Source organism: Melospiza georgiana, chromosome 33, assembly GCF_028018845.1.
Source record: "Melospiza georgiana isolate bMelGeo1 chromosome 33, bMelGeo1.pri, whole genome shotgun sequence".
Classification (NCBI taxonomy): Eukaryota; Metazoa; Chordata; class Aves; order Passeriformes; family Passerellidae; genus Melospiza; species Melospiza georgiana.
In genome coordinates this window covers 2970804-2993951 of record NC_080462.1, presented here as the reverse complement: position 1 = coordinate 2993951, position 23148 = coordinate 2970804, and the positions used below count along the sequence as shown (strand labels likewise).

The following is a 23148-nucleotide window of genomic DNA, read 5'->3' as shown; positions in this document are numbered from 1 at the left end:
TTCCTGGGTGGGATTTGCTGCTCCAGATCCCACAAATCCCGAATTTATCAGGGACCTCCCAGGTGATTCCCAGGAATTATTCCACGAGATCCAAACGGGAGCTGGCGGCTCCATCAAGGATGTCATAGAGGTGTCTCGGTGTCTCCAAGGGTCTCGGAGCTCCTTTGCTTCACTCTGCCAAAAAAAATGGATCCAAATTTTGGGAAGTGAGACCCAAAGACCCCATGGATGCTCCCTTGACCTTTTTGCCACTTCAGATTTGAGTATTTTCATGCAATTCCCAGATTTGTTTTTTTTTTTGGGTAGTGAGGACCCCTCAGTCAGGACCCTGTGGATGCTCCTCGACCTCTTTTTCCATCCAGGATTTGGGGAAAGGATCAGATTTTTTCGGGAAGTGAGGAGTTCTCCCTCAGGACCCTAAGGATGCTCGCTCAACTTTTTGCCACCCAGAATTTTGGGGGTTTTATGCAGGTATCAAATTTTTTGGAAATGGAGAGCCCTGCAGAGAATCTGGGCTTGGGCTTCTCATAGATGCTCCCTGACTTTTTGCCACCCAGAATTTTGGGGGTTTTGTGCAGGGATCAGATTTTTAGGGAAGTGAGGACCCTTCCCTCAGGACCCTAAGGATGTTCCCTCACCTTTTTTCCACCCAGGATTTGGGGGAAGGATCATAATTTTGGGGAAGTGAGGAGCTCTCCCTCAAGACTCCCCCTGATTTTTGCCACGCAGGATTTGGGGATTTTTGTTCAGGGATCAGATTATTTTTGGGAATCAAGGATCCTGCCCTCGTGATTTCATGGATTCTCCCTGATTTTTCCCCCCAGGATTCAGGACCTTTGTGCACAGAGGGGAGGATCCTCGGGAACTTTTGCCCCGCCGGATTTCAGCCGTGACTCAGGAGCTGCCGAACCGGCCCAGCCTGGCCCGGGGCTCCCGCAGGGTTCGACTCCTCCCAGCTCGTTGTTGTGTCCAGCTCCAGGGCTGGACATCGCGGTGAACTCATCAAACAAAAGCTTAATTAGCACCTGCTGGATGGCTTAATTAACACCTGCAACATCTCCCGGTATCGGTCTGGAGCCTGGAGCAGCTCCTGGCCCAAACTCCCGGGACCTTTTGCGCCTTCCCTGGAAGTGTCCAAGGCCAGGCTGGACGGGCTTGGAGCCACCTGGGAGGGTGGGAATTGTCCCTGCCCGTGGCACGGGATGGGATTTAAGGTCCCAAAAAACCTGGACACCCCCAAGGACTGGATCTGGAGTGTCCATGGTCTTTTCCTGGCTGTTTTTTTCCGACAGGTTGGGAATGTTGGGAATGTTGGGACCCCAGAGCCCCTCCAGGATCTGCAGGGGCTCCAGGGAAGCTGGAGAAAGATTTTTCCTCAGGAGCTGCAGGGACAGGACACAGGGAATGGGGTCAGGGGGACAGAGGGGGAATTTGGGTGGGATTTTGGGGAGGAATTGTTCCCTGTGAGAGTCCCAGGTTATTCCATGGATTTCCCACCCCTGGAAGTGTCCAATTCCAGCCTGGAGCCACCAGGGACAGCAGAAGGTGTCCCATGGCAGAGGTTGGAACGAGATGATTTTTAAGATCCCTTCCAACACAAATCATTCCATAATTCCATGATTCCTGAGCTTCCCAGGATCCGAACAATTCCGATAAAACTCTGAGTTTCCCAGCTGAGTCAGGGACTCAAGTCTCCTGTAAAACCTCCCCATAAATCCCCCAAACCCCAGCCCAAAGCTTTTGAGTCCCTCTTTCGGATTTCCCAGCCTGTTCCTGAGTCCTCCTGGGCTGCTCCCTAAAAACCTCCTGCTAATTCCCAGCCTAAATTAATCCCTAATTTCTCCTGTGCTTGAAAACCTCCTCTTAATTCCCAGCCTAAATTTAGTACTAATTTCTTCTGTGCTCCTTGAAACCTCCTGCTAATTCCCAGCCTAAATTTATCCCTAATTTCCCCCGCAGGGCTCTGATTGCCTCACTGAAACCCCACAACCCTTCCAGCAGCCATCCCATCAAAGAACCCAATTCCCGATTGCTCCATTCCCCCTCCGGAGCTCGCTGGGGATGAACTCGCTCGAGTTCAGCCTTTCCCAGCTTTTTTTCCAGGACCTGCTGGAAAGTGGAGCAGCCTTGGGGTCACCCAAGGAGGAATTGGGATACAGAGCTGGGTTTCAGCCTCCCTGACCTCTTGGAAAAAATAAAATCCCGTTTTTTTCTGAAATATCAGCTCTGTGGTGCTCCTGGTGCCACTGGGAAAGGGAATTATTGGTTTTTGAGCCAGAAAACCAAAAAGATTTATCTTGGATTTTGTTCTTTCCATGGGTTTCATGAGCTGGGCTGAGTTAATCACTAAAATAATTAATATTACAATCATGGGCTCACCTTTTGCTCCATCCCAACACGAGGCCAATCCCAAATCCCAGGGTTTTTTATTCCCCATGGAATCCCAGCATGGGGATGGAGCCGATGCATGGAGATGCTGAGGGAAGAAAAATTGGTGCTGAAACCCCAAAAAAGCTGAGCTTTGAGAAGTCATTGGGGTTATTCTCACCCTAAAGCCAGGCTTAACCTCCCTCGAGCCCGGCCCAGAACAAAGAGCTCCTAATTAGAGAAACCCAGAGTTAATTAAGTAATAAAACCCTTCTAGGGCGAAGCAAGAGGTACCAGGAGTTTCATTCTCACTTTAGGCACTGTTAAATCGCCCAGATTGGGAATTTACTCATAATGAGAGAGGTTTGCTTGTCTGCAGCTCCTGTGCAGCTCTTTAATTATGAATTAATTAATTAAATTAATTAAATGACTCTGAGCACGGTCCCTGCTTGTCCCCCCACGTTGCCTTTGCCCCCTGCCCTTCCCTCCCTGCCCCGTGCCTGGAATGGTTTGGAATGGCCTGGAATGGTTTGGAATGGTTTGGAATGGTTTGGAATGGTTTGGAATAGTTTGGAATGGTCTGGAATGGTTTGGAATGGTTTGGAATAATGGAATGATTTTGGAATGGTGGAATGGTTTGGAATCGTTTGGAATGGTTTGGAATCATTGAATGGTTTGGAATGGTTTGGAATGGTTTGGAATGGTTTGGAATAGTTTGGAATGGTCTGGAATGGTTTGGAATGGTTTGGAATAATGGAATGATTTTGGAATGGTGGAATGGTTTGGAATCGTTTGGAATGGTTTGGAATCATTGAATGGTTTGGAATAGTTTGGAATGGTCTGGAATGGTTTGGAATGGTTTGGAATCATGGAATGGTTTGGAATCGTGGAATGGTTTGAAATGGTTTGGAATGGTGGAATGGCTTCGGTGGGAAGAGACCTTAGATCTTATCCAGTTCCAACCCAGGAGCAGGAACACCTTCTCCCACCCCAGGCTGCTCCAAGCCCTGTCCAGCCTGGCCTTGGACACTCCCAGGGATGGGAAATCCATGGAATTCCCTGGGCCAGACCCTCATAGGGAACAATTCCAACCCAAAATTCCACCCAAATTCCCCCTGCCCCATTCCCTGTGTCCTGTCCCTGCAGTTCCTGAGGGAAAATCCCTCTCCAGCTTCCCTGGAGCTCCTGCAGATCCTGGAGGGGCTCTGGGATCCCAACATTCCCAACATTCCCAACATTCCCAACCTGGATCCACTTCACGGCCTCCCAGATCCAGCGGCGAGAAGGGGCTGGGCTGAGCCAAACCCGAAATTAAAATTTTTCCTGGGGACGCAGAAGGAAAAAGAGGGAGGATCCCAAGGGATTTTCCAGGAGCCGCCTGCGCGGGCCAATGCTGCGCTCTGGTGGTTGGGGACACTCGGATGACACTCAGGGGACACTCGGTCCTCTGTCACCTGATGGAAAAGGGACATGGAAGAGCTGGAGAGGCTGGAGAAGGTTCTGGAAGATCCTGAGGGATCTGGGGTGGGCTCAGCCTGGAGAAAAGGGAGGATCCAGGGAGGATTTGGGATCTCCCAGGGAGGATTTGGGATCTGATCCCAGGGAACAGGGCAGGACAAGAGGGAACGGCCTCGAGCTGTGCCGGGGTGGGAAATTTGGGAAAATTCCTCCTGGAAAATGGAAAAGGCTTTGGAAGGGGCTCAGGGAGTGTTGGAGTGGCCACCCCTGGAGGTGTCCGAGGAATTCCTGGAATTCTGGGTGACCAGGTGGGGATCGAGCTTGGACTTGATAATCTCGGAATTCTGTTCGGGGATTTTGGAATTCTGCCCTTTTCACCCCGCCGGGTGAAGGTGGAGGAAAGGAGTTAAAGCAGGGAGGGGTTGGAGGAGGGAGGTCCCAAAAACCGCCGGGGAGGAGGAGCCCGGTGGGACCTCGGGGATTCTCCACCCCACCTTTAATAAGTCAGGAACGCGGATTTGGAGGGTGAGGCCCACCAGGAATGCAGAGCTCCCTCCCTGCTCCAGAAATAGAAACTCTGGCAGCAGAACAAAAGGACAGAGAAGGGAGGGGAGAAAAAAAAGGTGAATTTTCAATGCGTTGGGTTGAAACCTCAGGAGATGGAAAATCAGCCCTGCTCCAGGAATTCCCACCTGTGAAGCACCTGACCACCTTTTCCAGGTGGAAATTCCTACAGGTGTCCCACCTGCCGCCGTTCCAGAGCTGGAAAAATCGATATAAATGGGATCTGTTTATGTTTTTTATTTATATGGATGTGAACTGCTCATTTTGGTCAAAGGGAAAAATCGATATAAATTGATATAAATGGGATTTGGTTATGGTTTATATTTATATTTCTATGGATGTGAATTGCTGGTTTTGGTCAAAGGGAAAAATTGATATAAATGGGATCTGTTTATGATTTCTATTTCTATTTCCATTTCCATTTCCATTCATATGTATATTTATATTTCCATCCATATTTATATTTATATTTATATTTATATTTACATTTATATTTATATCTATATTTATATTTATATTTATATTTATATTTACATTTACATTTACATTTACATTTACATTTATATTTATATTTATATTTATATTTATATTTATATTTATATTTATATGGATGTGAACTGCTAGTTTTGGTCCAGGGGAGGTTCCAAACTCCAAAAATGGGAGCTGAAAACCACGGAGGAATTGTGGCTTCAGATCAAAGAAAGGATTCCTGCAGGACAGAAACCACAACAAAGCCACGTCCTCGTGGTCCAAGCAGAGCCGGACACTCAGAGCTGACCAGGAAAACCTGGATTCGTTCCTGATGGAGAATTCCCGGAAAAAGGAAGAGGTTCACCCTCTCTGCTCCTTCCTGCATGTGGGGCACAATTACCCAAGAGCTCCCAAACTTCCTGATTCATTTTCATGTCCGAATTATTTGGGCCCCTTTCTCCTGACCACAAAAACCACCTGGGTGGGGCCGTTTCTCTGAGTTCACAAGAAACCACAATTTTTAATAAAAAAATTCAAATATTCTGGCTCTGACTCCTCCCTGTGGGTTTGAGCTCCGTGTTGGTGTCACCAAGGCTGGGCTTTGTTTTGTCCTGGTCCCTCTGAGCTCTGCTGGAGCCAGCAGGGCCAAATTGGCCTTTCTGGGTTTTTTTGTGTCATTATGAGCCCCCTAAAAGCCCTGAGCAGATTTTTAATTACTTTAATAATTAATCTTCTGTTTTTGGGGTTATTTTGTGTCACAATGAACCCCTAAAAGTGTTGAGCAGATTTTAATGACTTTAAAAATCCATATTCTGTTTTTCGAGGTTTTTTTTGTGTCACTATGAACCCCTAAACATGATAGGCAGATTTTTAATTACTTAAAAAATCCATTTTCTATTTTTGGGGTTATTTTGTGTCACAACAAACCCCTAAAAGCACTTAGCAGATTTTTAATGACTTTAAAAAATCCATCTCCTGGCTTTATGAGGATTTTTTTCAGTCTGTGTGAGATAGGGAGTCGAATCAGTGAGAAAGTCGCACGTGATTGTTGGAGGAAGTTTATTTTTGGGTGGCAGCCCGGCTGGTTGTGCAAGGGCTGTGCCTCACCTGTCCCGGTCACCTGAGAGTCACCAGGGCCACATTCCCGCTGCTCTGGGGACAGGTGACAGCCCCGGGACCCGCGTGGGGACACCCAGAGGTGACAAAAAGCTCCAGGAGCTGATAAACTTCCTCCAGCCCCGTGTGACTTGCCCAGGAATTCATGTCCTTGTTCCCAGAGGTTCAAAAGCTCCTAAAACCAGGAATTCCCTTTTTTTAGGTCACTAAAGGATCTGCTCAGCACCTTCACAGGCTCATTGTGACACAAAATACCCCAAAAAAGAGAAGGTGGATTTTTTAAGTCATTAAAAATCTGCTCAGTGCTTTTAGGGGTTCATTGCAGTGCAAAAAACCCCCCAAAAATGGAGATGGATTTTAAAAATCATTAAAAATCTGTTCAGTGCTTTTAGGGGTTCATTGTGACATAAAATACCCTAAAGAACAGAAGATGGATTTTTAAAATAATTAAAAATCTGCTCAGCACCTTCATGGATTCATTGCGATACAAAAAACCCCAAAAACAGAAGAGTATTTTTTAAACGATTAAAGATCTGCTCAGCACTTTTATGGATTTATTGTGGCAACCCCAAAAAACAGAAGATGGATTTTTTAAGTCATTAAAAATCTGCTCTGCGCTTTTAGGGGTTCATAGTGACACAAAAAACCCAAGAAGCAGAGGATGGATTTTTTAAGTCATTAAAAATCTGCTCAGCACTTTTATGGGTTCATAATGACACAAAAAACCCCAAAAAGGCCAATTTGGCCCTGCTGGCTCCAGCAGAGCTCAGAGGGACCAGGACAAAACAAAGCCCAGCCTTGGTGACACCAACAAGGAGCCCAATCCCACAGGGAGGGGTCAGGGCCAGAATATTTGAATTTTTTTATTAAAAATTGTGGTTTCTTGTGAACTCAGAGAAACGGCCCCACCCAGGTGGTTTTTGTGGTCAGGAGAAAGGGCCCGAATAATTCGGACACGAAAACGAATCAGGAAGTTTGGGAGCTCTTGGGTAATTGTGCCCCACATGGGGGAAGAAGCAGAGGGGGGGAATCCTCCTTTAATTATGGAATTCTCCACCAGGAATTAATCCAGGAACGAATCCAGGCCCTTCCTGCTCGGAGCTGAGGGACAATTTGTCCCTGATGATCCTGAGGAGAGCTGAGAGGGACCAGGACAAAACCATGCCCAACCCTGGTGACACCAACACAGAGCTGGGACCACAGGGCGGGGTGAGAATTGGAGTTTTTAATTTAAAAAACTACAATTTTGACGATAATGAGCTGCACCCACCACAAAAGGTGATTTGTTTTCCTGTTTTCCCTCAGTGGATCGAAATTCAGACCCAAAACTTGGCCAAACAACCCCAAAATCTGGACGCTGTGGGGTGGACGAGGCGAAACTGCAGAATTGGAGAATCCTATGGAAAACCTGCCCCAAATCCAGGTTTTTTATGACCAACCCCACCCCTGTGAGCTCCCCAGAGATGGGGAAACCCCCCCTGGAAAACCTATCCCCACACACCCAGAGCTCCAATCCCCACAAACAGCCCCGGGGCTGGGGCTGCCGCTCCGAATGCCACGGGAGGATTAATTATCCCGAGGTAATTACCCTGGGAAGCTGACATGGAACCACTCATTGTCCGGGATGAGTCGGCGGCTCCGACTCACTCCGGGAGGGCCACGGGGCTTGCGGGACCCGGCGGCTCCTGCGGCGGCCCCATAAAAGCTCCGGCGGAGCCGGGACGCTCCGGTCGCCTCTGGAAGCTCTTCCCGCCCCCGGGAGTTGGGTGAGTCCCGTCCCTGAACCCCTGGAGAAGCTCCGGGGGGGGAATTTTCCTGATTCCCAGAGTGGGGATGGGATGGGTGGGCTGGATCAGGGCGGATTCCCCATCACAAGAGGTTTCCAAGGTTAGGTTGGATGGGGTTTGGGATTGGGGATGGGCTTTGGGGAGATCTGGGGTGGGTTTGGATAAATACCAGCTCGTTTTGGGGTTGGATTGGTGGATTCCAGGGAAAGATCTGGGGTGTTTTTAGGAAAAATACCAGCTCGTTTTGGCGTGGAATTGGTGTTTTCCAGGGAGAGAACTGGAGAGGTTTTAGGAAAAATAGCACCTCAGTTTGGGGCGGGATTGGTGGATTCCAAGCAGAGATTTGGGGTGTCTTTGAAGAAAATACCATCTCTTTTTGGGGTGAGATTGGTATTTTCCAGGGAGAGATCTGGGATGGTTTTAGCAAAAATACCAGCTTGTTTTGGAGTGGGATTGGTGGATTCCAGGGAGAGAACTGGAGAGGTTTTAGGAAAAATAACATCTCAGTTTGGGGCGGGATTGGTGGATTCCATGCAGAAATCTGGGGTGGCTTTGGAAAATAGCAGCTCGTTTTGGGGTAGGATTAATGGATTCCAGGGAGACATCTGGGGTGATTTTAGGAAAAAAATAGCACCTCAGTTTGGGGTGGGATTGGTGGATTCCAGGGAGAACATTCCCTGCAAGAAAAAGTGGTTGGGAAGGACTTTCCATCAGGAGCTGGAGCGACAGGGAAAGGGGGAATGGAGTAAAAGTGAAAGTGAATGAATTTTGGTTGGGTTTGGGAAGGAATTGTTCCCTGCGAGAGTGAGCAGAGCCTGGCATGGGATGTTCCGTGGATTTCCCGTCCCTGGAATTGTCCCAGACCAAGTTGGAGACACCTGGGATGGTGGAAGGTGTCCCATGGCAGGGGTTGGGTTGATCTTTGCTGTCCTTTCCAACCCAAAGGATTGGGATTCTGGGATTACGAAATCCAGATTTATTCCTGATTTTCCCATATAAAAAATGCCAATTGGGAGAGGATTTTAAAATGGATTGGTTGGAATTTCTGTGCTGGAGTGGGAGAGGATTTTTGGGGTTCACTGCTGAGTGCCTGAACCCCAGATTTGCTCCTGAAAAAGGGGAGTTTGGGAGTGAGGGAAGTTTTAATTAATGAATGAATAATTTAATTAATTGGGGTTTTTTTGCATGACATTGTCCCTGAACGTCCCCAGCCTGGCTTCAGAGTTAAAAATGAGGGGTTGGGTCCCTCGGGTGCTTCTGGGGCCATGATGGGACAGTGGCACAGCTGGGATGTGTCCCCAAGGTGTGGGGACCTCACCTGTCCAGGTGTCCTTGGATGTGACCAAATGGATGGGGAGGGACCCTAAAATTCACCTCATTCCAACCCCGTGGGGTCCTTCAAGTGTCCCCAAGATGTTCCTGAGACCTCCACCAGCTGGGGCTGTGACACAGCTGGGACATGTCCCCAAGGTTTGGGGATGAGGCTCCCTCAGGTGCCACCAAAGGGTTGGGTCGGGACCTCAAACCTTGCCTGACTCCAACCCCGTCCGTGTCCTTCCAGTCCTGCCACGTGTCCCCAAGATGTCCTGCCAGCTGCACCAGCACCTCCCTCCCCTCTACCAGGACTCCTTGGCGCTGCCCCCTGGCATCCCCTTCCCGCCTCAGCGGTGGCACTCCACCACCTGCATCCCCCAGGCCGCGCCCGGCCAGGTGGTGCCCCTGCAGCGGGCCACGTCCTCCAGCGCGTGCCACCAGCAGAGCGTCACCCAGGCCGTGCCACCCCGTCAGCTCCACGGACCCCTCCCGCAGCAGCAGATTGTCCCCGGGCGGGTGACAACGTGCGCACCACCGCAGCAGCGCGTGACCGGCGGCGCGGGCGTCACCTGGAGAGTGCCACACCAGGTGGGGGTGACCCAGTGCGTGCCACAGCAGCTGCGGGTGCCACAGCACTGCCCGCCCGTCCTCCAGCAGCAGAAGGTTGTCCCCAGGTGTGTAACCACCTGCGTGCCGCAGCAGCACGCGACGGGCGGCGCGGGTGTCACCGGCGTCACCCAGTGCGTGCCGCAGCAGCTGCAGGTGCCACCGCCCCAGTGCGTCCCCCAGCAGCAGAAGATTGTCCCCAGGTGTGTCACCACCTGTGTGCCGCGGCCGCCGTTTGTCACCAAGGGCTTCCCGCCGCAGCAGAGTGCCACCAAGTGCGTCCCCCAGCAGTGTGTGACCAGCGTCTGTCCCCAGCAGGGTGTCCCCACGTGTGTCACCACCTGTGTCCCCCAGCAGCGGGCGGCCCGGGGCGTGTCCTACCAGTGGGTGACAGCGCCCGTCCCCCAGCAGTGGCAGAGTGTCACCGCCAGTGTCCCCCAGCAGTGGCACGGCAGGTGTGTCACCAAGTGTGTCCCGCAGCAGTGTGACACCGGTGGGGCCAGCATTTGTGTCCCACAGCAGCAGCAGAGTGGGACAATTTGTGTCCCACAGCAAAGTGTCACCAAGTGCGTCCCTCAGCAAAGTGCCACCAAATGTGTTCCCCAGCAAAGTGCCACCAAGTGTGTCCCCCAGCAAAGTGCCACCAAGTGTGTCCCCCAGCAGATTGCCACTAAATGTGTCCCCCAGCAGTATGGGACAATCTGTGTCCCCCAGCAAAGTGCCACCAAGTGTGTCCCCCAGCAAAGTGCCACTAAATATGTCCCCCAGCACTACGGGACAATCTGTGTCCCCCAGCAGTGTGTGACCAAGAGTGTCACTCAGCAAAGTGCCACCAAATGTGTCCCCCAGCAGAGCGTGACCAAATGTGTCCCCCAGCAAGGCATAGCCAAGTGCGTCCCCCAGCAAAGCGCCACCAAAGGTGTCTCCCAGAAATATGGGACAGTTTGTGTCCCCCAGCAAAGCGCCACCAAGTGTGTCCCCCAGAAAAATGTCAAGTGTGTCCCTCAGCAGTGTGGCACAATTTGTGTCCCTCAGCAGAGTGTAACCAAGTGTGTCCCCCAGCAAAGCGCCACCAAATGCGTCCCCCAGCAATATGGGACAATTGGTGTCCCCCAGCAATGTGCGACCAAGTGTGTCCCCCAGCAAAGTGCCACCAAATGTGTCCCCCAGCAGTGTGTGACCAAGAGTGTCACCCAGCAGAGTGCCACCAAGTGTGTGCCCCAGCAAAGTGCCACCAAGTGTGTCCCCCAGCAATATGGGACAGTTTGTGTCCCCCAGCAGTGTGTGACTAAATGCGTCCCCCAGCAAAGTGCCACCAAGTGTGTCCCTCAGCAATGCGGGACAATTTGTGTCCCCCAGCAAAGTGCCACCAAGTGTGTCCCCCAGCAAAGTGCCACCAAGTGTGTCCCTCAGCAATATGGGACAATTGTTGCCCCCCAGCAGTGTGTCACTAAATGTGTCCCCCAGCAAAGTGCCACCAAGTGTGTCCCCCAGCAGTCCGGTGGAGTGAAGATCTCCAGCCATGCCAAGAAATACTGCTCGGCCCCCAAGTGGCCCTGGTGACCCCCAGGGTGTGGGACGAGGACAATCCCCGGGAATGTGGCCACAATTCCCATTTTTTTTTAAGCCCTGACTCCCTCAGGGTCCCCAAAGAGCAATTCCCCAAAATGTCCCTCCTGAAGTTTTTATTCTTTGGTTAAGATAAAAACCACAACTTGAAATGAAACCTCTTCAAAATAATGAAAGTTCTAGCAGGGTTATTTTATAAATACTTCATTAAAAAGGTAATTAATGAAATTCTTTATGCTGAAGATATGCACTGGAAACAAACTTTATTTACAGAAATATATTAATATTTACATATATATATATCTATAAACTTAAATAAACGTTGTTGCCTGACCTCGGATTAAAATCTTGAGTTTCTGTCTCTTGGTGTTTTTTTATTTAATTAAAGAAATATTTATTTAATATTATTATTATTATTTTAAATTAACATTATACATATTTAATATTATTATATTTATTTAACATTACATCTTTATTAAAGATGAAATATTTATTTAATATACATATTTATTTAATAGAAAAATATTTAATGGAAATAATTATTTAATGTTAATATTTATTTAATATCAAATATTTGTTTAATATTAAATAATTATTAAACATTAACTTTTATATAATATTAAATATTAATTTATTTAAAATCCAGCAAAATCCAGGCTGGATAAAGCCGCGGCTGAGCCCCATCTTTAGGAACATGAGCAGGAGCTCACGAGGTGACCCGAGGGGACAGGAGGGTGTGGCCGGGCTGGGGACGCTGTCCCGCATCTTGTCCTGCCCCTCCCTGCCTCGGTGACCTCCTGGTGCCACCTGGAGTTGTCCAAGAGCTCCTGGGAGTGTCGGGAGCTCCCGGTGCCTCCTTTTCCTCCGGTTTTGGGGTTTTATTTCCAGCAGGGAATGTGGAAAATCTGGTTGGTCCCACAATCCAACACTCCGGATTCCCCGAAAACTGAGGGGGAAAATCCTGGAATGGTTTGGGTTTCAGGGATTAAAACTGGGATAAAATCCTGGAATTATTTGAGTTTCAGGGACCTGTTGGATCTGCTTAAAATTGGGATAAAATTCTGCAATGCTTTGGGCTTCAGGGATCTGTTGGATCCAATTAAAATCGGGATAAAATCCTGGAATGGTTTGGATTTCAGGGATTACAATCAGGATAAAATCCTGGAATATTTTTTGTTTCAGGGACCCGTTGGAGCAGATTAAAATCAGGATAAAATCCAGGAATGTTTTGGGTTTCAGGGACATCAAAATCACCCCATTCCATGGGCAGGGACATTCTCCTGTCCCAGATGGCTCCAATCCCACTCTGGACATTCTCAGGGATGGTGAATCCATGGAATCACCTGGGCCAGGGAAGGATTTATCCCTAAAATCGCATCCAAACCAGCCCAGGGAATTCTGGAATGGTTTGGGATGGAAAGGAACCTGAAATCCCAAAAAATCCCACCCCAGTTCCATGGGCAGGGACCGTCCCCTATCCCAGGTGGTTCCAGGGATGGGAAATCCATGGAATGACCTGGGACCCTCACAGGGAACAATTCCAACCCAAAATCCCACCCAAATTCCCCCTCTGCCCCCCTGACCCCATTCCCTGTGTCCTGTCCCTGCAGATCCTGGGGTCTCCACATTCCCAACATTCCCAAAATTCCCAGAATTCCCAGTCCCATCTCACGGTGGCCTTGTGGCTTTTCCCACGGAACCTTCCAGAAAATCCTCCTTTGGTGAGTGGATCGCGGATTTTGGGGTCATCGGGATTTGGGGATGTTTTGGACGGGGTTGGCCCTGACTCAGCCGTGCCTCAGTTTCCCCAGCGTTTAATTGGGAATAATGAACCCCCTCCCCTTCCCAATTTCCCAGGAGCCTCTGGGAGATGAAAGGGCCTCGCAAATGTTAATTAAGGACATTGGGGTGTTAATTAAGGACGCTTTTAATGCCAGGTCACCACGTTAATGCCACGCTCCCTGCGCTGGGCACACACAACCAGGAATTAGGAGCTCTCCTTGATCCCAAGCTTCCCAAGGAATTCCCATAAAACCCGGCCTAAGCCGCGGTCTGACGCCTGTTTATTCCCAAAATTCCAGGTCGGGGAATTCAGCATTAAAAAGTTCAGGGTGTTGTTGTTGTTGTTGTTTTTATTCGGGGCAGGGAGAATCCATAAAAGTGAGAGGAATTTGGGATTTGCCTTGGGGGTTCCTCCCTTAGGCCCTTGGAATGTTGGGATCCGCCTGGAAAAGTGGCGCCGGTGCCCCTGGGATTTCCTGTGCAGCCGGGAAATTAAAGGGAAATCATGGGGTGGCCTCCAGGCCCCTGGGAAAGCAGGAAATAAAACGGGAGATTTAGGTCGTGGAGCTTGATATTCCAAATATTCCAATATTCTAATGTTCAAATACTCCAATATTCAAATACTCCAATATTCAAATAATCCAAAATCCATATAATCTCATATTCAAAAACTCCAATATTAAAATGTTTAAATATTCCAATATTCCAATACCCCAACATTCCAAAACTCCAATATTCAATTATTCCTATACACAAATAATCCGATATTCCAATATCCAAATATCCCAATATTCCAACATGCCGGTATTCAAATATCCAAATATTGCAATATCCAAATAATCCAATATCCCAATATTCCGAAATTCCAGTATTCAAATACCCAAATATTCAGATATCCAAATAATCCAATATCCCAATATCAAAATATCCCAATATTCCATAATTCCATTATTCCAAAACTCCAATATTCCAATATTTAAGTATTCCAATATTCCACTTATGGTCACATTTCCAAGGCCCCAGGAGCGTTTTCCCAATTTTGGGAATTTCAGGAATTCTGAGCAGGGCCCAGAGTTGGATTTGATCCTTTCCAAGGAGGTTTTCCATGATAATTCCCTTTTTTTTTTTTCAGGCACCTCACCTGAATAAATTCAAAAGTGTCGGATTCATATAAAAGGGACCAAAAACCCCCAAAACACCCCAAAATGCCAAATTCCAGGCCCTTCCCTGGTGCAGAAGTGACTCTCTCACAGTTGGCATTCTCAATCCTGCTCATTTTCCCTGGTTTTGTTTTTGTGGGACAAACAGGGAACAAAGGAGCAGGAAATGGGAATTTCGGGGTTTTTTTGGGATGAGCCCTCTCCCGTCCCCCTTTTGTGACCGGGAATTTTTGGGAGCCGTCCCGATGATCCCTCCTGGATCCCCGGGAAGGAATCCGCGTGTCCCACTAATTGTGGGATGCCCTGAGTCCTTCCTGGGTGGGTTTTCAAAGGGATTCCTGCCCTCAGCTCCCCTGGGAATGAGGAATTCCTTCTTTTCCCTTGGCTGGGCTCCACTGGGATTTTTTTAAAAAAATTTTGGGTTTTTTTTGGGGAGTAGAATGGGCAGTTTTGGCTGTAATTTCGGGAAAATTTGGCATCCCAGAGAATCTTCGATTTTCCAGGGTTTTTTGTTTGTTTGGTTGTATTTTGGGTTTTATTTTGGGGGTGGAAAGGGCTGTTTTGGCTGGAATTTTGGGAATATTTGACAACCCTGAGAATCCTCGGGTTTCTGAGGTTTTGGAGTTTTTTGGTTTTTTTGGGGGGGAATAGAAAGTCTGTTTCAGATGGAATTTTGGGAAGATTGGACATCCCTGAGGATCCTCAGTTCTTCAGATCTTTTGTTTGTTTTTTAGGGTTTTTTTGGGAGGAATGGAAAGGGCTGTTTTTGCTAGAATGCCAAGAAAATTTGGCACCCCTGAGGATCCTTGACTCTTCAGATTTTTTTGTTTGTTTTTTGGGGTTTTTAGGGTTTTTCGGGGGAGTGGAAAGGGCTGTTTCAGATGGAATTTTGGGAAAATCTGTCACCCCTGAGGATTTCTGATTTTCCAGGGTTTTTTTTTTTCTGGCCCAGCCTCTCGGCTCCCGGTGATCCAGGACATCCCTGGGAGCCGGAGCCACACGTGGCCGGGTTTGGGGTGCAATTAAAGCCAAACCCAACCTCCCAAAATTTCCCTGGGGCATTCCCGGGCTCCATAAAAACCCGGCCAGCCCCGGCCTTTCCCGGGCGCTTCTCTCCGGCTCTTCCCCCTCATGAGCTGGGTAAGTTCTGGAACTCCCAAAATTCTCCTTTTTTATCCCCGAATTCTCCTCCACCATTTTGGGATGCGCGGCTCCTCCGGCGGGAGCTGCGTTGAGGAAAAATGGGGAAGAAATTCTATAGGGAATGGGATTTTTTGGGGGGTGTTTTCCTGCTTTTTTTTTCCCGGTGGGTTTTGGTTCCATAAATCTGGATCCCAGCAGGAATCGGTTGTGGGATGGGAAGAGCCAAGGCAGTTCCTCCAAAAGAACCAGAGGAATTCCCTGCTGCTTTAATGGAATTTTAAACAAATTAATTTATTTTTTTCCCGACCAGAACAAGGAACTGATGGAATTCCCGACGGGAAAAATCCCGAATTCCTAAAAATTCCCGGCTAAACCCCCTAAAAACGAGTGGGAGGTGCAAACAATCTCCCCAATTAAGAGGCGTTTTGTTCTCGTGTTGCGGTAATTGCTACCCTTGTTTTCCCGGCGTTGTTTTTATTGGACAATGATTGTTTTGATTGTGATGATAACGAGTTTTCCTAATGAGCCGGGCACGTGACTCCGTCCTGGTTTAGGATTTGGGAAGACGAAACCTTAAATTCTGGAATGATCAGAATTCGGGGTGCCGAGAAAATGTACAATTTAATTATTATTATTTTTTTACAATTTACTATAGAGATTTTTAAAAATGCTTTACTCTCTCAAAAAATATTGTAATATTGACAATTTTTGGTCAAAATAATCCTATTTAAACCTGGGAAATCTCTCTAAAACTGGAGTTTTTCTCCAGTGGGATATTTTTTCCTGCGATATCCAAGGAAAAGGGAAACATTTCAGAGGAGAAAAGTGGTGCAGCACCGGGAGCTGATTTATTGGGTGTAATTCTCCCAAAATCAGCAAAGCTGGAGTCATTCCCAACCCCACGTCCTGCTCCGTGTCCCTTCCAACCCCAAATCTGGGATATTTAACCCTTTTATCCACACGGGGTTTTGCCTTGGTTTTTCCCTTTCCTCCGCCAAATATTTTGCTGTATTTCCTAAAAAATCGGGATTTGCCCTCAGAGCGAGCCAGGGCTGCCCCTGCCCCATTCCAGACCTCAAATCTCCGTGGGATTTGAGCTCCGGAGAGCCCCAAACCTCTCTTGAGCCTCGGCGTGGCTTCGTGGCCGCACCCGGTTATTACCGAGAGGCCACACCCGGAATTTTGGCTCCTCTTTCATCCCAACTTGAAAGGGCGACCCAGGGAGGGCCCCGAGGTGCTCGGGAGTCGCCCGAAAAGCTCGGGAGGGGAAGCGCCGCGGTTTGCAGGGCGGCACCAACCGGCCCGGCTGAAAATCCGGATTTTTTCAGGCTTTTGAGAGAGCAGAACCGAGGACGGGATTTTTTTTTTTTTTCTCTACCCTCCCAAACACGCCCAGCTTTGAGTCACGGGTGAGAAGGAGAGCGGGGCGAGGTTTTGGTGCTGAATCATTGTTTTCAAAACCAAAAACTCTACAACTTTGTGAAGGTTGTAAAGCCGGTATTTTTATATGGACGCATGTGGAGATTACTCTCTTTAAAAGACATGAGTGCTTCTGGGAACTTCAGGTCTTTTTTTATCTTTTTAAAAAATATATATGGGTACAATTTCACAATAGGCTCATGCATTTTAATTTTTACGAATTTGGCGTGACATTTGCCGCTAAAGTCCTTCTTTATCAGAAAGAATTCCTAGGTCAGGCTGAGCTGCTCTCTGAGCAGTCTCTGTCTTTATCACCCTCTCTCTCTCTCCCTTATCTCTGTCCTTCACTGGAGCAGTTTCCCTGAACCCAGGCTTTGCAGTCAGGCTAAATAGCGATGTTTTCTAACCACAGACTCAAAAAATGTACGTTTCACCTAAATCGAAATGCATTTCTACTCTGGAGAATTTCTACTCTGGAGAATTTCTACTCCGGAGAATTTCTACTCTGTCTCCATCACCCAAAAATTTAAAAAATAATCGCTGTTTTCTCTGCCGCAGCTCTGAGCCCCGCTACGCCATGCACTACCCCGGCGAGCGCTGCCTGCCGGGCCCCAAATTCCTCCCCGAGTTCCTCCCTCCGTGCCAGGCCCACCCCGAGCCCTTCGCCAACACCTGCCACCCCCTGAGCATCACCAAGGGCCCCGCGCCGCGCTGGGGACAGAGCTGTCCCCAAGCCGCCACCGCCGTGTCGCTGCTGCCGTGCCAGCCGCTGGTGCAGAAGTGCCTCCTGCTCTACCCCGAGCCCTGCGAGACCACCCGGCTGCTGCCCGGCCCGAGGGTCTCCGCTGTGCCCCAGACCCCGAGGAGCGACAAGAAACGCGCGGCGCGGAGCCTCCCGCCGTGCGCCCCGCGCTGCCCCGAGCCCGGCCGGCTGCGCTTCCCCCCGTGCGGCATCCGCGGCTCCTCCGCCTCCTGCCGGGCCGAGTGCCGCCCGCGCAAGGCGGCCGCGTGTCCCCAGCGCTGCCCCGAGCTGAGCGGCGGCTGCTACTCGCTGCCCCTCCGCGGTGCCACCGAGTGTCCCCCGCAGCAGAGCGTCACCCGCTCCTTCCTGCGGGAGCAGCTGGCCGGGGCGGTGCCCCCGCACCGCTGCTCCAAGGGGTACCCCACGCAGGAATTTGGCACGGGGTGCTACTCGGAGCAGCAGCTGAGCGTCACCAGGGTCACCAAGGAGTGTCCCCCGCTGACGGGGGCGGCCAAGGGGTCGCCGCGGCTTGAGGGGAGCAAGGGCAGGAGCTGCTCGGCGCAGCACCTGAGCAAGTCCCGCTGTGGTCACCATCATCATCACCACCGGGGTACCCCGAGACCCTCCCGGCTGGTCCCGGCCGGGGCCAAGCGCTCCGGGCACTCCAAGAAAAGCCGCAGCGCTTCCAAGTGGCTCTGGTGAGGGAGGGCTGGGGAAAAGTTGGGAATGCCGCGGGGATGGAGCCCAGGGGTGGGGGGATTGACATGGGGTGATCCCCCCTCCTTGGGGTGATTCCCATGCGGTGATCCCCCCTCCTTGAAGCCCAGATTTGCGGTGATTCCCCCTCTCCATAGGGCTCAAGTTTGGGGTGATGCCCAAGGGGTGATCCCCCCTCCTTGGGGTGCAGGTTTGGGGTGATTTCCCCTCCTTGGAGCCCAAATTTGGGGTGATTTCCCCTCCTTGGAGCCCAGTTTTGGGGTGATTCCGCCCTGCCCTTGGAACCCAGGTTTAGGGTAAGACCCCTCCATGGAGCCCTGATTTGATTTGGGGTGATTTCCCTTCCTTGCAACCCAGGTTTGGGGTGATTTCCCCTCCTTGGAGCCCCGGTTTGGTTTGTGGCGATCCCCCCTCTTTGGAGCCCAGTTTTGGGGTGATTTCCCCTCGTTGGAGCCCAAGTTTGGTTTGGAGTGATCCCTCCTCCATTCCCAGTCCTGCCTCCCAAGCCTGGTGGGATCCTCCCTCCATGGAACCCAGATTTGGGGTGATTTCTCCTCCTTGGAGCCCAGGTTTGGGGTGATTTCTCCTCCTTGGAGCCCAGGTTTGGGGTGTTTTCTCCTCCTTGGAGCCCAGATTTGGTTTGGGCTGATCCCCCCTCCATGGAGCCCAGATCTGGGGTGATTTCCCCTTCTTGGTCCCAGGTTTGGGGTGATCCCCCCTCCACTCCCAGTCCTGCCCCCCAAGCCTGGTTTTCCCCCATATCGTTCCCGTGTTCAGCTCACAGAGCAAATTCCCCATTTTATTCGACCCCAAATTCGGATTTTCCAGCACCAGGAAGGTTTTGGGGAGAGGTTGAGGAGCTCTGAGCCACTCAGAGCCTCACCCCAACATCTTCGTGACAACGTCTGCACCCTGTTTTTATGTTGTGGGATCAATTCCACTCTGGTTGTGCCACTCACATTAAACTCAGGTTACAGCTGATTCCTGCTCTCTGTCTGAATTATTTTCCATCTTTTTAAACAGTTTTTAATTCCTGCTGCTGGGAAAAAACCCTTTCTCACTGCTCCTTTTGTGTAAAATAAGGGAAATAATCACAATTTTAGTGCTGGGTTCACTGCCACGGATTTAGTGGGGGGAGAGGATGACGTTCCTCAGGAATTCCTTCCCAGTATCCAACCTCAACTTCCTCCCATCGAGCTGAACCCATTCCCTTTTCCCTGGCATTCCAAACCCTTGGAAAAATAAAAATTTCTCTCCAATTCCCTTCAGCCCCGTCAAGGCGCAGTGGGGTCACCCCAAAACTTCTCCAGGTTGAATATTCCCAATTCCCTCAGCCTTTCCTCCCAGCAGGAGGAGAAAAAAAAAATAAAAGGGGAATAGGGGGTGGATCAGCAGGAAAATTAAATTGTAAAAATCTCAGCTCCTGATTCCGTGAGTTTGCTGCTGATAATGGAGCCGTGTTGAGAAGATAAAATAAAAATCCGGTGCCTCAAAGCAGCGAATTTTTGCCGTAATTTCGCCGTCTCCACACGAGGAGGATGCTCGGGCTCTCCTGCTCCTCTGTCCCGCCCTCATCCCGAGGTTTTCCGGGTGGGATTTCCCTTGGAAAAGTCACGAGATCGGGAAAAGACGGCGGGGACCCAACAGCGCCGTGGGGCGGTGCTGTCGCCTGGTGGCTACAGAGGCGAACTGCGCCGGGAATCCCATTATCCCAAAAATCCCATCCTAGAATCCCAAAAAATTCCATTCCTAGATCCCCAAAAATCCCACCTTCATTCCAAAAAGTCCCATTCCAGATTCCCAAAACCCCCATTCCCAAATCCCCAAAACTCCCATCCTCACCCCAAAAAATCCCATTCCCTTATTCCAAAAAATCCCATTCCCCATTCCCAAAGGAGTTCCTGCTTCCAGAAATCAAAGGGAATCAAAACTCCCACCTGATGCCAGTGTACAGAAGGCAAACTGATATAATATATTCCAAATAATCTACTAATTATAATCATAAATAATCCTATTCCAATCTGAAATCATAATCCCGATAATAAATCTCGATGGGATTGGCCTCGATTGGGAAAGAGGGATTCAAACCCTGAATTTATTTATTTTTTTTTAAACTCTGTGAGAAGCTGGGATTGTCTTTTGGGACACAATGAGGGAAATAATCCCGATAACGAGGTTCCCACACAACAAATCACCTCGGGAATGTTTGCGAGTGATTTATGCATGCAAAGCGTTTTCTCCTTGTGATATAAATAACAAATGATCCCAGGAAAACCCCTCGGGGCTCGGGGCAGCTCTGGAATATTCTTTCTGCATGGAATAAATCGCACAAATAAACAGGATGTTGTTCTCCGCCAAACTCAGGGGGATTTGCATATTCATGAAGCAAAACTCTCGATTTCTCCTCAAAAATCACCTCAAAATTGGTTCCGGCTGTGCCTGGGGGAATTCCCAGGGGCAGGAATGGATTTTTGGGAATTTCCACTGGAATGGATTGTCCAGGGAATGTTGGGATCTCCCTCAGTGGGGATATCCCAGAGAAATCCTGAAAATCCCGTGCCAGATTTGGGATCCCTTCCCGACTGAAGAATTCTCAAATTTCCCAATGAATTCCATAAAATTCCCAATTATGTCCATAAAACACCAATTCTGGAATTCTGGGATTCTCTCAGCTCCAGGGATTCACCCAAATCCTCAGAAAATCAGCAAAACTCCATGAAATTATTCAAATTTCTCCAGCTTCCACAGGATTGAATTTTTCCCCTCATATTTTAGTCTTTAATGTTTAATTTTTTAAATTAAACGTTTTTATTTACCATAAACTTTTGAAACTTTTAAATTAAACTTTTAACTTTTTAAAAAATAATTCTTAAACTAATTTTTTTAAATTGAAAACCAAAAGTTTTAAAATGTTTAATATTTAATGCCTTAAGGCATTTTTAGCCCAAGGAAAAATTGGGATGGGGCTTTGAGTAAGGAAGCATCCCTGTCCCTGGAAAAATGTTGGAACAGGACGAGATTTAATCCCATACCCACCCAAACCATCCCGGGGTTGAAAATCCAGGCAGAAATGGAAAAATCCCCTCCAAAATTCACTTTTCCTGCGAAAACCCCCCAGTGGGAATACGGGGATGCAACAAAAATTCCCATTCCCATTTCACTTGAAAAATTCCCATGGAAAAGGGAATGATGCGGGTAAACAACCCCGAAATAATTAGCAGTAATTACGATTATTACACATGAGGGGAAGGTAATTAAAGCCTCGCGCCCAAAGGCTGCCTCAGCTTCCTGGAAGTTCCGGAGTTCTTATAAAACTCCAAGGATTTGGGGCTCCCCCGGACATTCCCGACGATTCCCTCCTGGAATATTGGTAAGTCCCTTTGCCTTCCATCCCATAATTTGGGGAAAATGGGAAATCAAAATAAATAATTGGTAAAATGAAATAAATAATGGGAAAATGAAATAAATAATTGGGGTTTCACGGGAATTCTGTGGCTCCAAAAATTCCAAAGGGAGATTCCATGCTGGGAATTATTTTGTTGGGTATTTGGGGTGAGTCAAGGCTTAAAAATTCTTCTTAAAATAAAAAAATAAAATTCTGCTGGGATGTTGTTACTATCAATTAACTGTCAATAACAATAAAAGTCACTTTAATTTTGATTCCGGTGGGATTTGTTGTGAAATCATGGAATGCTTTGGGATAGAAGGGATTTTAAAGCTCAGGATGCTCAGCAATATTTTATCCACATTTTTCCATTAAAAATGAGAGAAAACCTGGGATTTTCTCTTTTTTATCCCCCAAAATTTTATTATTCACAAATCAAATTTATTTTCTATGGGATAAAAAGGGAGGAAAATCTTTTTCCCTCCTTATTTTCCCACCAGGATGATCCAAATTGAGCCCATTTTCCCTAAAAAGTTGTTTCTCCCAATTTCCAAACAAGGAGTTTCTTTGGTGCAAAATCCTCATTTTTGTAGCACTTTTGGGAAGAAGAAACTCCAATTCTGTTATCCCACCCAAAAACTTTGGGAATTTTCTAAAAAAGCATTTGATCTCGATGGAAATCCCCATCAGATAATTAATGGGAATCCCCTGGACTTTTCCAGAAGAATCTTTGGAGAAAAACCAAGAATTTTATGAATTTGAGAAGTTTAAGCCAACACCTACCTCTGAGGAAGCCTCTGGAAGAGTCTGGATTTCTTCAGGGACAAAAATTCCAGGGATTTTTTTTGGGAATCGTCCGCATCCCACAGCTTTGAACCTTGCCAGGTAAATCCCAGGAGAAATTCTGGAATTAATTCCACGAGAATGTGGATTCAGGGTCCAGGGGGATTCGGCACCAAAATTCCCTGTGGAATTCATGTGGAGGGAAGATTTCTCCCGAATTCCAGGGATTTTGGAGCTTTCAGCTCTCCGGACGCGGATCCGGGAACGATCCCAGGCTCTGGAATCTGCTCTGGGTAATTATCACAGGGAGGGATGGGCAGGCTGAGATAAACAAATCACCTGAGAAGGGATGGAAAATCTTGGAATCAGGGCCTGGAAAAAGTCAAGGTGGGGTTTTTTTGGGAAGGTTGAGGTGGGTGGGGAAAAGGGGAAACTGAGCTGGGAGTTCATTTTCAAAGTAACATCTAAAAAGGTCAATGATTTTTTTTAAAATTGCAATTAAGAAACTGGATTTTAAGAATACAGTGAAAATCTAAAAGAATTTTAAAAACTGAGGTTAAAAACATGAGTGAAATTTAAAAATTACAATGAAAATGAAATACAATTTTAAACAATGGAAACTAAATTTGAGAAATACAACGGAAATTAAGTAGAATTTGAAAAATAAAATTAAAGAATGGAATAATTTAAAAAAGGGAAATATTTAATTAAAGATACAATTAAAAATTGGATTAAATTAAATGCAATAAAATAAGAATAAAGATT

At 48.1% G+C, this 23148-nt stretch overlaps 2 protein-coding genes across 2 annotated transcripts; both read left to right on the top strand.

Annotated features, from left to right (window-relative positions):
* Window positions 1–9344: 9344 nt before the first annotated feature.
* On the top strand, window positions 9345–11246 carry LOC131095097 (keratin-associated protein 10-6-like). Its single transcript, XM_058042669.1, has 3 exons — window positions 9345–10430; window positions 10479–10538; window positions 10695–11246. Exons 1-3 carry the CDS (start codon window positions 9345–9347, stop codon window positions 11244–11246), a joined length of 1698 nt encoding a protein of 565 aa, XP_057898652.1.
* A 6087-nt stretch (window positions 11247–17333) lies between these two features.
* Window positions 17334–18200, top strand: LOC131095096 (DBF4-type zinc finger-containing protein 2 homolog). The gene has a single exon (XM_058042668.1). It carries the CDS (start codon window positions 17334–17336, stop codon window positions 18198–18200), a length of 867 nt encoding a protein of 288 aa, XP_057898651.1.
* Window positions 18201–23148: the final 4948 nt, after the last annotated feature.